Below are 14229 nucleotides of genomic sequence, written 5' to 3' on the forward strand. Positions count from 1 at the left end.
ATAAACATGAAAATCATTCCACCTGGGTGGCGGTGAATGTGTTAACGTGATTGTGACCATCACTACACAGTGTCTGCGTGTATCAAATCAGCACCTGTACACCTGGCACGTGTGCAGTCTCTATTTGTCAGTTAAATGTTTTACATGTTTTTAAGAAGATTTGAAACCAAAAAATAAAGAATTTAGAATGGTACATTCCTGGCTGAATAAACAACTGATTCTACTCAACGAGTACAAATACATCATTTCCTACCTGGTAAGAAGTTTCTCATTGTGGGAGAAAGGCTCTAACTCACGCTCAGAATTTCTGAGTGATGTCAGTGAAGACGTGTTTATCACATTCACAGTTGACCCAAGGCAGAAGGTTCTGAAAGAGCCCAGTGAACAAGAATAAAGGGATTAAACTGCAAAATAACATTTAACAGGGAGAAATGTGCTAGCTACGAAAGGGGGGAACCAGGGAAAATGGTCATCTTTCGTTGACTTGGTTTAATATTAGCAATTTTGTGGGTTGGAGGTGGGTAAAAATGGTTGATTTATTCGCAAAGTAATTTAATTTGGGTGCCTGTAATGTGCCAGACACTTTAGGAATGTGAACATTCTGCAGAGAATAAAACAGACAACCTAATCCTGCCATGAAGCTTAATGATCTAGTTGAGGGACAGAGAAGCTGCAGTAAATGCAATATATAAATTATATATTAAGACTGGGCGTGGTGGCTCATGCCTGTAATCCCAGCACTTGGGCAGGCCGAGGCAGGCAGATCATCTAGGTCAGGAGTTCAAGACCAGCCTGGCCAACATGGCAAAACCGCATCTCTACTAAAAATACAAAAATTAGCCGGGCTTGGTGACGTGCTCCTGTAGTCACAGCTATTTGGGAGGCTAAGGCGGGAGAATCACTTGAACCTGGGAGGCAAAGGTTGCAGTGAGCTGAGATCTCGCCACTGCACTCCAGCCTGGGCAACAGAGTGAGATTCTGTCTCAAAAAAAAAAAAAATTATATATTGGAGAGAGAAATGATGTGGGGGGTACATAAAGCGAAGGAAGTGGGGAAGGCTGCAGTTTTTTTGTTTTGATTTTGGTTTTTTGTTTTTGTTTTTGAGACGGAGTCTTGCTCTGTTGCCCAGGCTGGAGTGCAGTGGCGCAATCTCGGCTCACTGCAAGCTCCACCTCCCGGGTTCATGCCATTCTCCTGCCTCAGCCTCCCGAGTAGCTGGAACTCCAGGCGCCTGCCACCACGCCCAGCTAATTTTTGTATTTTTAGTAGAGGCGGGGTTTCACCTTGTTAGCCAGGATGGTTTCGATCTCCTGACCTCGTGATCTGCCCACCTCGGCCTCCCAAAGTGCTGGGATTACAGGCGTGAGCCACCGTGCCCGGCCTTGGTATTGTTTTTGAGACAGAGTTTCACTCTTGTTGCCCTGGCTGGAGTGCAGTGGCACTGTCCTGGCTCAATGTAACCTCCACCTCCTGGATTCAAGCAATTCTCCTGCCTCAGCCCCTAGTAGCTGGGACTACAGGTGCATGCCACCATGCCCGGCTCATGTTTTTGTGTTTTTAGTAGAGACGAGGTTTTACTATATTGGCCAGGCTGGTCTCAAACTCCTGACCTCAGGTGATCCACCCGCCGCGGCCTCCCAGAGCGCTGTGATTACAGGTGTGAGCCACCATGCCCAGCCTGCAGTTTTAATTAGAGTAGTCAGGCTTCACTGAAAAGGTGCCACTGGAGGAAGGATGGGAAGCAGATGACAAAGTTAGCCACGTGGCCATCTGGTGAAGAATGTTGCAGATAGAGGGCAGAGCCAACGCAGAGGCCAAAATGGAGAGGTGAATCTGGTATGTTCAAGAACAGCAAAGAGGCCAGTGTGTCTGGAACGATGAGGGAAGACATTAGTAGGAGTTGAAGACATTCCATTTCCCCAATGTGAAATAGGGACCAGGCTTAATGTGTGATGGTTCAAGAGACAAGAACCAATAGCAACAAGTCAGTGTTACTGGGAGATGATCTGGGGTTAATATAAGGAACACTGAGCAAGTTGGGCTGCTGGGGACTCATGGAAACTGCTTTGATCCACTGTCTAGTCATGAACACAATGTGATGAGGACCTCTGTCTTCCAACAGGTAGCAGTGGGTGGGATGCGTATGTGATTTAAATAAAAACTCAGTCTTACAGACTATTTGCAGAGCCAGTGCAGGACTAGACCCAGGGCCGGCAGGCATTGCTCCTATCTGGGCTGGATTAACTTGGATCAGGAATTGCAGGGGCCATTGATGACATCTGCTGGCCAGGGGGGCAGCAGTTGGCCTGTGAGTATTGATGTCATATGGTTATGCTGGATCCTCCCAAGGGAGAAGCAGCTGAGGTTTACGGACACAAGAACTCTACTAATTTAAAAACAGGCCTATAAAGAATTTCTCTATAAAGTAAGTTTTTAGATAGCTTTTTGTTTGGAAGTCCTTAAGAAATGGGGATTTTTTTTTCAATTTTTTTTGTCAGAGTAATATGTGTACAAGGTTCAAAAGTCAGGTATTTACTAGACTTATAAAGAAAAGCCCTGCCGCTCCCCCCTTTCTACTCCTGACTCCTGTTCCCTTGAGGCAGCCACTCCCAGCTCTTGGAGCTGTTTCTTCTGACATGTTTACATGGTTCTCTCAGTTTCTTCAGTTTTCAGTCTACCCAGTGTAATTATAATTGGATTACATTAATATTCACTATATACATTGCGGTGACCATATAATTACTCAGTTGACCCAGATCATATACCAGGATTACCTAGCCTTTCTTAACACTTTTTCCTCTGTGTTATTAGTAATTGTCTCATTCGTTTCCTTTGATTAGTTTTCTATAAATCTATCACAAAGTCATCTCCAGACTCTCTTGTCAGAGCCGAAATGTTCCTCCCAGTTTCATTAGACGCTTCAGGTATTGTGTCACTCATTCTGATCTCAGTGGCATCCCGGAGCCCTCAGTCCCCAGATCCCGTCTGAAGGTGTCACTCCATTGCTGCAATCTCACGATCAAGCTGGAGCAGATGAGGAGTATCGATGCACAGAAATGGTGGTTTCTTGAGATGGAACCTAGTCCTGGTGAAGATTCTGTGATCATTGCTGAAATGACAACACAGGATTTGAAACATAAGTTCGCTGATAAACCTATTTTCACTTGGTTATCTTTAAATCCCAGAGTCTGGCTGGGCACGGGGGCTCACGCCGGTAATCCCAGCACTTTGGGAGGCCAAGGCGGGCAGATCACGAGGTCAGGAGATCGAGACCATCCTGACTAACATGGTGAAACCCCGTCTCTACTAAAAATACAAAAAAATTAGCCGGGCGTGGTGGCGGGCGCCTGTAGTCCCAGCTACTCGGGAGGCTGAGGCAGGAGAATGGTGTGAACCCAGGAGGCAGAGCTTGCAGTGAGCCGAGATCGTGCCACTGCACTCCAGCCCAGGCGACAGAGCAAGACTCCGTCTCAAAAAGAGTAGGAATCATTATTTGGGGCATGTATCTACAGACTTTAGTCTGTTCACCAACCCTGTCTATCTCCAGTATCAGTGTTCTGATTATGTGCTGCTGTATAACCATTTCCAAACTTGGTGGCTTCCAACAATAATTCCATACTGTCTCACAGTTCTGTGGATTGGCTGGGACTTGACTGTGATGGGATGGTGCTCACAGGGGTTGCAGTCAGATGGCAGCTGGGTCTCATCCTCTGAAGGCTGGCTGGTCTGCATGTCAGCAGTGGCTTCTGCATTCATGTCTCACGCACCTCAGCGCAGGTGGCTGGCATCGCTGTCTATCTAGGCAACCTCTCCCCAGGCCAGCTCAGGCTTCCTTGCCAACAGCAGTCTCTGGGTAGTTGGACTTAATATGTATTAGCTAGTGTCCCCCAGATAGTGCATTTTAGAGACCTGGGCCAAGCTGCAAGGCTTCTCGTGAGCTGGTCTTGAAGTCAGCACCATCACATCCACGCATTCTGTTGGACAAAAGCAAGTCTGAGAGTTGCTTTTGTGAACCTGAGAGGTTCAGGATCAAGGAGAGGGGCTCTGTACAAGGGCGTGAGTACCCGCAGGCATGGTTCCTTAGGAGGCCTTTGATCTGACTTCCACAGTGTGTCACACTATTTTTTGAAGAGTGTATTTCCTGTGTCTTTTTCTTTTATAACATTGCTACCATCTTTATGAAAGTTGCATTTATATTTAGCAAGTTATATTTTACTTTGAGATAGGGTCTCATACTATCACCCAGGCTAGAGTGCAGTGATACAGTCACAGCTCACTGCAGCCTTGGCCTCCCGGGCTCAAGGAATCCTCCCACCTCCCAGTGGAATCCTCCCAGTCTCCTAGGTGACTGGGACCACAGGCGGATACCACCACTCCCAGCTAAACTTTTTTTTTTTTTTTTTTTTTGGTTTTAGTTTTTTTGTGGAGACAGAGTCTCAACATGTTGCCTAGGCTGGTGTCGAACTCCTGGGCTCAAGCAATCCCTCCACCTCAGCCTCCCAAAGTACTGGGATTGCAAGAGTGAGCCACAGCACTCAGCTGAAATTTTTGACACATTTAATTGATTCATCTCTGTATATCATATTTTTAATTTAGAAAATATTCTTTCAATTTTAAATTTCTTCATATTAGAACATAAAAATATCTTGGCCCAAGTATTTTGACAGGTATTGTCTTTTTAACTTTATTCACAACAGTTTTCTTTGACACATTTTTCTAAATCATCTTTATTTATGATCTTTTGAATGTTTTATCAAATTTAGATGCTATAAAACTGTAGACCTTTTCAATTCCATTTCATTCTTGAACAGAATATAAATTTACCCAATTAAACATGACAGCTCCACCAAGATTCCTACACAAAATAAAGATACTCCAAAATGCCGTTATGGAATTTCAAAATTATATCTCATAAACTCTTATTTATTTTGTATGGTTTTTTTCCCCCTAAAAAGATCAGCTTCAGATTATTTTTCATTATAAGCTTTATTTTCAGTGATTGTAATTTTTTTTTTTTTTTTTTTTTTTTAGACGGAGTCTTGTTCTGTTGCCCAGGCTGGAGTGCAGTGGCACAATCTTGGCTCACTGCAACCTCTGCCTCACAAGTTGAAGCAATTCTCCTGCCTCAGCCTCCTGAGGAGCTGGGATTATAGGTGCGCACCACCACGCCCGGCTAATTTTTGTATTTTTAGTAGAGTTGGGGTTTCACCATGTTGGTCATGTTGGTCGAACTCCTGACTTCGTGAGCCGCCTGCCTCGGCCTCCCAAAGTGCTGGGATTACAGGCATGAGCCACCGCACCCGGCCTCTTCTTGTTTTTGAGACAGAGTCTTGCTCTGTCACCCATGCTGGAGTGCAGTGGCGCAATCTTGGCTCACTGCAACCTCCACCTTTCAGGTTCAAGCAGTTCTCCTGCCTCAGCCTCTAGAGTAGCTGGGATGTGTACCTGGCTAATTTTTGTATTTTTAGTAGCAACAGGGTTTCACCATGTTGGCCAGGCTGGTCTCGAACTCCTGACCTCAGGTGATCCCACTCCCTCAGCCTCCCAAAGTGTTGGGATTACAGGTATTAGCCACCACACCTGGCCACAAATTGTTCATTTACTGCCATGCAGTTTTGTTGATTATTCAGAATCATCATCATGACAGAGATGTGTTCATGCTGTTACTCTGTGAATATAAAAAATTTGTAAATTTTGGCAACTACAACTTCATTTTCCATGGGTAGAATACCACAGCTTGTTTTGACACAATTATACATTATGTGTATCACTACAACTAATTCTAAGGATGTTTCTAGTCCATGGGTTTCTTGATTTAATAAGAAAATTTTTTACCATAACACTATACTGCCTCCAAGTTGGTATTTGAATATCACCGCAAAAACAAACACGTTTACCTTTAATGTGGAACTTTTTAATTGAGTTTATAGTAGCATTTATAATGTCAGGTGTTTCACCCTCAACAGAAATCAAGTAATTATTAGGGTTAATGCATTTTCAGATTGAAGCATCTGATAGAAAGCTAGCACCAGCTGGGCACGGTGGCTCACACCTGTAATCTCAGCACTTTGGGAGGCCGAGGCGAGTGGATCATGAGGTCAAGAGATCGAGACCATCCTGGTCAACATGGTGAAACCCTGTCTCTACTAAAAATACAAAAATTAACTGGGCATGGTGGCATGCGCCTGTAGTCCCAGCTACTCGGGAGACTAAGGCAGGAGAATCGCTTGAACCCAGGAGGCGGAGGTTGCAGTGAGCCGAGATCGTGCCACTGCACTGCACTGGACTAATTGCTCATGTTGCCTGGTGACAGAGCGAGACTCCATCTCAAAAAAAAAAAAAAAGCTAGCAAAAAAACATTGTTTCAATGGGCTGCAAAAAGTTTAGTTAAAAAAATGTGTGTGGCCATGGTTTTATATACTGGATTAAGATATATGTCCGTTTTTAAAGTTGTGACTATCAAAGAATAATAAACATTGATTTTCTGAGTAACAAGCATTTTTATCAGCAAAATTTTAGCTTAGAATTCCTTGAGCAAATACAGTGTTCTGTTTCTCAAACTTCATTCTCGTTAATTTGAGAAGGTGGATTAATTTTAAAGTCTCCCATTTGTTCATAATTTGTGCTGCTTTATCTTTGAAGGTATTTTTATTTAAAGAGTTTTAGGGTAGTTTTGTGGTATAAGATTGTTTACCAAAAAATGTTTAATCCATGTAGCTCATTTCTAGGTTGTTTTGTGCATTCTTGGGTCCTGTTTGGTCTCTGAAAATCAAACTGTGTAGCTCTTACTCCTTTGACTAACACTTTTGTCTTTAGCGTGTCATTGCTCTGCAGACATGCGGACCGGCTCTCCTGGTCAAATGATGTTTTCTAGCTCTGGACGTCTGTGGTGCTCTGCAGTTTGGTTCGGACTGTGACATTCATGCTTTGTGGGCTTCCTGGTGGAGTGTCCTACCTAAAACCAGTGAACCCTGAAGTCAAATGACTTGTTCAATTAAAGCGAGCTGGCTGTTGAAGTGTAGCATTGTCTTTCATTCCACAAATACCACCCGTTCTGCTGACGGCTTGTTTTTCTGCCCCAGGGAACGATCAGCGTTGGAGTAGATGCCACTGACCTTTTTGATCGCTATGATGAGGAGTATGAAGATGTGTCCGGCAGTAGCTTTCCGCAGATTGAAATTAATAAAATGCACATATCCCAGTCCATTGAGGTAAAGCATACAACCACCTCTCCGAGTACAGCAAAGGCTCAAGTTAATGAGGCACAGCACACCAAGCAGCTGGAATGAGAGTCTGCCCAGGGTTTTTCTCATCTTTATTTATGAAAGGATGCAATTAGCCACTTAAAAAAGAAAGCGCTTCAGTCCCAGCCGTGTGTTACCGCTGTGCTGGCATGTGAGCCAGCAGGAGTGTGGGCTGGGGCACTTGGCTCCCAAGGTCTTGGGCCTTTCCAGCAGAGGGTGTTAATGGTCTGGGAGAAGTAGAGGCCCAAGGTCATGGGGTTCTGGGAGAGAAAGCAGACCTCCATGGATCATTCTAACAACCGGTTTTAGTTTTAAGGCAAATTCTGCTAGGCGCCGCAAGGCTATAGCAGCTCTCATCCTGAGCCCTGGGCACGCGAAAATGTCACCATTCTGCCCACTATTTGGATGTGGTGAGGTCAGGTCATTCTCCTGAGCGTTTATAGTAGGTCTTTGTCTCCTCAGCTCATTAATTTATTCTCCATTGCATCAGCCAACAACGTGGAGTCCTAACTTGGGGAAATTTGCCCCCTCTTGGAGCTCCCTGAGTCAGTTGATACAGAATACAGCCATGGGAAGGTCTTCAGTCCCCCCGGAACCCTGATGGCAAACCACAGAGGGAAGGCACACAGTGAAGTCACTGTGCTATCTGATACCATTGGGACATGCAGCCCCATGTTTCCCCTGGTGTTGTGAAATGTGCCCATTAAAGCTTTTGCAAAGCATATTACCCTCATGGTCACATGCAGACCAAATAACAAAGCGGAAGAAAAGTGAAGCTGTTGCGGCAGTTCTGCATCCATGTGTGCTTCTGAACAGAGGAATCGTCTGCACCTTTGGCCTTGGGCTCACAGTGCGTTCTTTAGGCTGCTGCCATTGGCACTTCCTGTTGTTTTGATTCATTCATTACCAGCAAATACCATTTTTAGGCACCCTTGACAGCGACAGACACAGCCATCCTCTCTGGAAGCCTCTCAACCCAGAATGGAAATGGAGGAGGTTCCATTAACTTTGCGCTCAGACGAGTAACTTCGGCAAAGGGATGGGGAGAGGTAAGAATGTCTATTGGCTGAGTTGTGTTGTCCGTGCAAAGCCTTATTTCTGAACATTTACACTCTCAAAGCTCACCCTCAGGCTCACCCTGGGGGCCCCATTGTTGTGTAAGAACGGTACCAAGTGTCAAGCTTCCATAAGTTGACTGGTCCTAAAAGAAAAACAGGTCTCATAAGCCTGGCAACATGGTGAAACCCCGTCTCTACTAAAAATACAAAACTTAGCTGGGCATGGTGGCACCTGCCTGTAATCCCAGCTACTTGGGAGGCTGAGGCAGGAGAATCACGAGAATCACATGAACCCAGGAGGCAGAGGTTGCAGTGAGTCAAGATCGCGCCGTTGCACTCCAGTCTGGGGGACAAGAGCAAAATTCCGTCTCAAAAATAAATAAATAAATAGGTCTCATATCTGAGAAGTCCTGTCAGTCTTCCTCACAGTTTAAAATTAGCATAGAAAAACAAGGTTTCCTATGAGATGCCAACTTCTAGAAATCCAGCCTCTGAAACTCCGTGTGTTTGTTCCCTTTGAGCAAAAAGCCTGTGGGCTCTTTTTCCTGCACAATTCAGAAGGCAGGTGCTCTCTTCGGCGTGATGGTTCACTGATTGGTGGCCGTTTAACAGCCAGTTCTGCCGAGCAAATTGAGCTGCATCAAATTAACATTGAAGAGTTGCTTGAAAGTCACCCAGACTAGTAAACACGGCAGCCAGGCTCAGCTGTGACTTCCAAGGCTGTGCGAGTGTGGAACCGCTGCTGGGCTTTAACATCAGGCCCCTGAGGACCACCCCAGTGACCTGGAAGACATTTGGCGCAGGATGAAAATGAAAAGGAGTCGGCAGTGCATGCGGGGGTGGGGGGCACACTGGACCGCAGTCGGTGCTCTGCAGGTGGCGGGGGGCTGCGCCAGGAGGGGTAGGGGGAGCCAGCTGGTCTCCTGACCTCAGCCTGGGAGGCAAGGAACAGAGGTGAGCAGTTTTTTCTTTGGAGGGACACCAGTGAAACATGTGCCTTTGAAGCCTGGGTCTCCTTTGGATCTGTGGCAGCAGACAGCTCCATTTGGCAAAGGTTAAGATGAGACATTAACAATCTTCCACCCCCTTCTTTTAGAGCCCTGGCAAGACCAGTGAATTGAATTTAGGAATTATACCCAGAGGTACATACCTGAGCCTGGGTTGCTGCTATGAGATAAAACACCATTAATGCCTTCTCTTTTTCCTTTTCAAACAGTTGGAATTTGGAGCCGGAGACCTACAGGGGCCTTTGTTCGGTCTCAAGCTGTTCCGTAATCTCACACCAAGATGGTAAATATGAGAGATAGCAGCTCCTCTTTGGTGGTCTTTGTTGGCTTAGGAGACTAGAACTGTGTGTTCTTTTTATCACAGTGGTTGGCACTATCTTGTCTGTCCTACAAGGTCACTGCGTACATCAAGGGCAGGTATAGCACTGGCGTGAAGCCCAGGCAGTGTGCAGGTGGGAAGAGGCGGGATTGCGGGGGCCGGACCCTTGTCCCAGCCCTGGCCAGGCTGCACCATCCAGGTCTCGCACCTCCCTTACCTATGCCACGAGGCCACGGAGAAAGAGTGCCTTCAGGGAGAGTTGGTCAGTGGACCGAAACACTTACAGACTTATGGATCGTTCCATTGTCCCAGAGAATGACAGACTGCCTCATCATCGGGTTGATTGACATATGCCAGAGATGTAGTCCCCAGCCAGCCTCTGCTTCCTGTCGTCTCTGCTGCTGCCATGTCACACTCCTAGAACTGTATATCCCTGTCCCTTCTAGAACAACAGCAGTGTCTTCATTTCCTATATGGTGGGTGCAGTGATGTCTGTGTGAGCTCAGATAAAAGAATTGGTGGAGGGTAAATAATACCTTTCTTCCAAAGGAAGATATAGCTGAAGGAGTCCTAGAATGGAGCACACGGAGTTTATTTTATTTATTTATTTTTGAGACAGGGTCTTGCTCTGTCTTGCCCAGCCTGGAGTGCGGTGGTGTGATCTCGGCTCACTGCAGCCTCTGCCTCCTGGGTTCAAGCTATTCTCCTGTCTCAACCATCCGAGTAGCTGGGACTACAGGCGTGTGCCACCACACCCAGCTACTTTTGTATTTTTAATAGAGATGGGGTTTCACCATGTTGGTCAGGTTGGTCTCGAACTCCTGACCTCAGGTGATCCACCTGCCTCGGCCTCCCAAAGTGCTGAGATTACAGGCGTGAGCCACCACGCCTGGCCTATTTTATTTTACTTTATTTTTGTTAGAGACGAGGTTTTGTTCTGTTGCCTAGGCTAGAGTGCAATAGTCCGATCATAGTTCACAGCAGCCTTGAACTCCTGGAGTCAAGCAGTCCTCCTCCCTCAACCTCCCGAAAAACTAGGACTACAGGCATATGCCAACATGCCTGGCTCATTGTTTAGTTTTTTTTAGGGATAAGTTATCTCTATGTTGCCTAGGCTGGTCTCAAGCTCCTGGATTCCAGCAGTCCTCCCACCTTGGCCTCCCAAAGCACTGAGATTAGAAGCATGAGCCACTTCAGCAAGCCTGGAGTACATGTTTTTTGTTTTGTTTTTTGTTTTGAGACAGGTCTCACTTTGTCACCCCGGCTGGAGAATAGTGATGCAATCTTGGCTCACTGCACCCTCAACCTCCCAGGCTCAGGTGACCCTCCTGAGTAGCTGGGACTACAGGTGTGCACCACCATGCCTGACTAATTTTTGTAGAGTTGGGGTTTCTCCTTGTTGGCCAGGCTGGTCTCTTAACTCCTGACCTCAGGTGATCCTCCCACCTTGGCCTCCCAAAGTGCTGGCATTACAGGTGTGAGCCACTGTGCCCAGGCACAGTGGCATGAATAACTTTCTTATCAAACATGTATTGTAGGCTGTATAAACATGTACAAACATGTACAGGAGTTCGAGACCAGCCTGGCCAACATGGCGAAACCCCATCTACTAAAAATATAAAAATTAACCAGGCATGGTGGCGCTTGCCTGTAGTCCCAGCTACTTGGGAGGCTGAGGTGGGAGGATCTCTTGAACCCAGGAGGCGGAGGTTGCAATGATCCAAGATCATACCACTGTACTCCAGCCTAAGCAGCAGAGCAAGACTGTCTCAAAAAAAAAAAAAAAGAAAGTTATTACACTTCCAATGAGACATGTATCTGTGTGCCTGCCAGGCTCTGCAGGGGTTGACCTAATCCCTGCCCACTAGTCTGGTCGTTTGTCTGTGGGGCATGCGGCAGAGAACACAGGCACGCTTGCAGGTCAGCCTGTTGTAGGGAGAGCAGGAGAAGTTGGGAGAGAGCCTGCGAAACAGGAGGATGTGGCCTGTGGGGCAGGCAGAGGCCGCTTAGGCACCAAAGCAGTGCTTCCTGGCTGAGCACGGTGGCTCATGCCTGTAATCCCAGCACTTTGGGAGGCCGAGGCGGGTGGATCACGAGATCAGGAGATCGAGACCATCCTGGCTAACACGGTGAAACTCTGTCTCTACTAAAAATGCAAAGAATTAGCTGGGAGCAGTGGCGGGCGCCTGTAGTCCCAGCTACTCGAGAGGCTGAGGCAGGAGAATGGCGTGAACCCAGGAGGCGGAGCTTGCAGTGAGCCGAGATCGCGCCACTGCACTCCAGCCTGGGCGACTCTGTCTCAAAAAAAAAAAAAACAAAAAACAAGCAGTGCTTCCAGACACACAAAGAGGAAAAGGAGCCAATGTGACTCACACCTGCAATCCCAGGGCTTTGGGAGGCCAAGGTGGAAGGATTGCTTGAACCCAGGAGGTTGAGGCTGCAATGAGCTGAGATTGCACCACTGTACCCCAGCCTAGGCGACAGAGCAAGACTGCCACCGAAAAAAAATTATTTTAAAAGATGGAAGGAATGCGGGACATGCTGCCATGGGGCATCACCTGGGTGCTGCTCACAACACAGCTCCACAGTCCCCTGCTCTGCGTAATTGGATTCACCTACTGGGTCTGAGAAGGGGACCGGGATTCATACTTAGAAGAGAACAGCAGGGAAACAGCATCTGTATACACATCAGTGTTGTCCTGACCCTGTCTACTTAGATTGGTCACCCCAGATGCTGGTTAAAGCTGCCTCGGGGGCAGGGTGTGGTAATCCCAGCACTTTAGGAGGCCAGGTGGGACGATCACTTGAGCTCAGGAGTTTGAGACCAGCCTAGGCAACATGGCGAAATCTTGACTCTACAAAAAATATAAAAATTAACCAGGTGTGGTAACACACACCTGTAGTCCCAGCTACTTGGGATGCTGAGGTGGGAGGATCGCTTGAGGCCAGGAGGTCGAGGCTACAGTGAGCCATGATGACACCACTGCACTTCAGCCTGGGTGACAGAGCAAGACCCTCTCTCAAAAAAAAAAAGGATAAAAGAAATGCTGGTCAGGTGCGGTGGCTCGTGCCTGTAATCCCAACACTTTGGGAGGCCAAGGCAGGCGGGTTGCCTGAGGTCAGGAGTTCAAGACAAGCCTGGCCAACATGGTGAAACCCTGTCTCTACTAAAAATACAAAAATTAGCCAGGCGTGGTGGTGGGCACCTGTAATTCCAGCTACTTGGGAGGCTGAGGCAGGAGAGCTGCTTGAACCCGGGAGGCAGAGGTTGCAGTGAGCCAAGATCGTGCCACTGCACTCCAGCCTGGGTGACAGAGCCGAGACTCTGTCTCGAAAAAAAGAAAAAAAGCTGCTTTGGGTCTTATGAGGGAGGGGACTGGGAATCTAGGTGTTTCAAGCGCCCCAGGTGATTCTTAAGGTCACACAAGCTTGGGAGACACTTCATTAAGGAAAATCTTTTGGCCGTTTTGTTCTGGTTGAGCCTCAGTGTCTATTCATTGAGTGGTCACCAAGAGTTTGGGGTGGACTGATCATCAGCATTTACAGGTTTGGAAATTGAATTTAGTTCTACTACTCAGAGCTTGTTAGACTTGAGCAGATTTAAACGGAAGGACGACTGAGTTATAAACAAGGGGGTGATGTGTGACCAAGGATGCCAGCTTCTTTTTGTTTGTTTGTTTTGTTTTGTTTTTGAGACGGAGTCTTGCTCTGTCACCAGGCTGGAGTGCAGTGGCGCAGTCTTGGCTCACTGCAACCTCCACCTCCCAGGTTCAAGCTGTTCTTCTGCCTCAGCCTCCCAAGTAACTGGAACTACAGGCACGCGCCACCACGCCTAGCTAATTTTTGTATTTTTAGTAGAGACGGGGTTTCACCATGTTGGCCAGGATGGTCTCCATCACTTGACCTTGTGATCCACCCACCTCGGCTTCCCAAAGTGCAGGGATTACAGGCGTGAGCCACCGAGCCCGGCCTACTAGCCCAGTTTCTTAATATATAGTGGCCAGGTTAGTTATGGATGTCTGCTAACCAGGGTCCTCTAATCCATGGATCAAGTTGCAGATGTTCCTTGATTTACGATGGAGTTACGGCCGAATAAGCCATCTTAAATCAAAAATATCAACCTGTTGGCTGGGCACAGTGGCTCACACCTGTAATCCCAGCACTTTGGGAGGCTGAGGCGGGTGGATCACCTGGGGGCAGGAATTCGAGACCAGTCTGGCCAACATGGTGAAACCCCATCTCTACTAAAAATACAAAATATTAACCGGACATGGTGGTGGGTGCCTGTTGTCCCAGCTACTCAGGAAGCTGAGGCAGGAGAATCACTTGAATCCAGGAGGCGGAGGTTGCAGTGAGCTGAGAAGATCACGCCACTGCACTCCAGCCTGGACGAGCGAAACTCCGTCAAAAAAAAAAAAAAAAAAAAAAAACGACCTGTCCAGGCTCAAGTGCTCCTTCCTCCTCAGCCTCCAGAGTCACTGAGACTACAGGGCGTGCCACTACACCTGGCTAATTTTGTGTCTTTTTTGTAGAGATGGGGGTTTTGTCATGTTGCCCAGGCTGTCCTTGAACTCCTGGGGTGAAGCAATTTGCCTCCTCAG

The 14229-nt window shown here is 47.2% G+C and overlaps 1 protein-coding gene across 2 annotated transcripts in view; it reads left to right on the forward strand.

The window, feature by feature from the left end:
* The window catches only part of DNAJC11 (DnaJ heat shock protein family (Hsp40) member C11), a 66003-nt gene that overhangs the window by 39049 nt on the left and 12725 nt on the right, over nt 1–14229 (forward strand). For both annotated transcript variants that reach the window (XM_019010513.4, XM_055383413.2), the window contains 3 exons: nt 7083–7211; nt 8171–8293; nt 9519–9592. In XM_019010513.4, the coding sequence (XP_018866058.1) occupies nt 7083–7211; nt 8171–8293; nt 9519–9592 (326 nt within the window). The remainder of the gene's footprint in view (nt 1–7082; nt 7212–8170; nt 8294–9518; nt 9593–14229) is intronic.

This window comes from Gorilla gorilla, chromosome 1, assembly GCF_029281585.2.
Source record: "Gorilla gorilla gorilla isolate KB3781 chromosome 1, NHGRI_mGorGor1-v2.1_pri, whole genome shotgun sequence".
Classification (NCBI taxonomy): domain Eukaryota; kingdom Metazoa; phylum Chordata; class Mammalia; order Primates; family Hominidae; genus Gorilla; species Gorilla gorilla.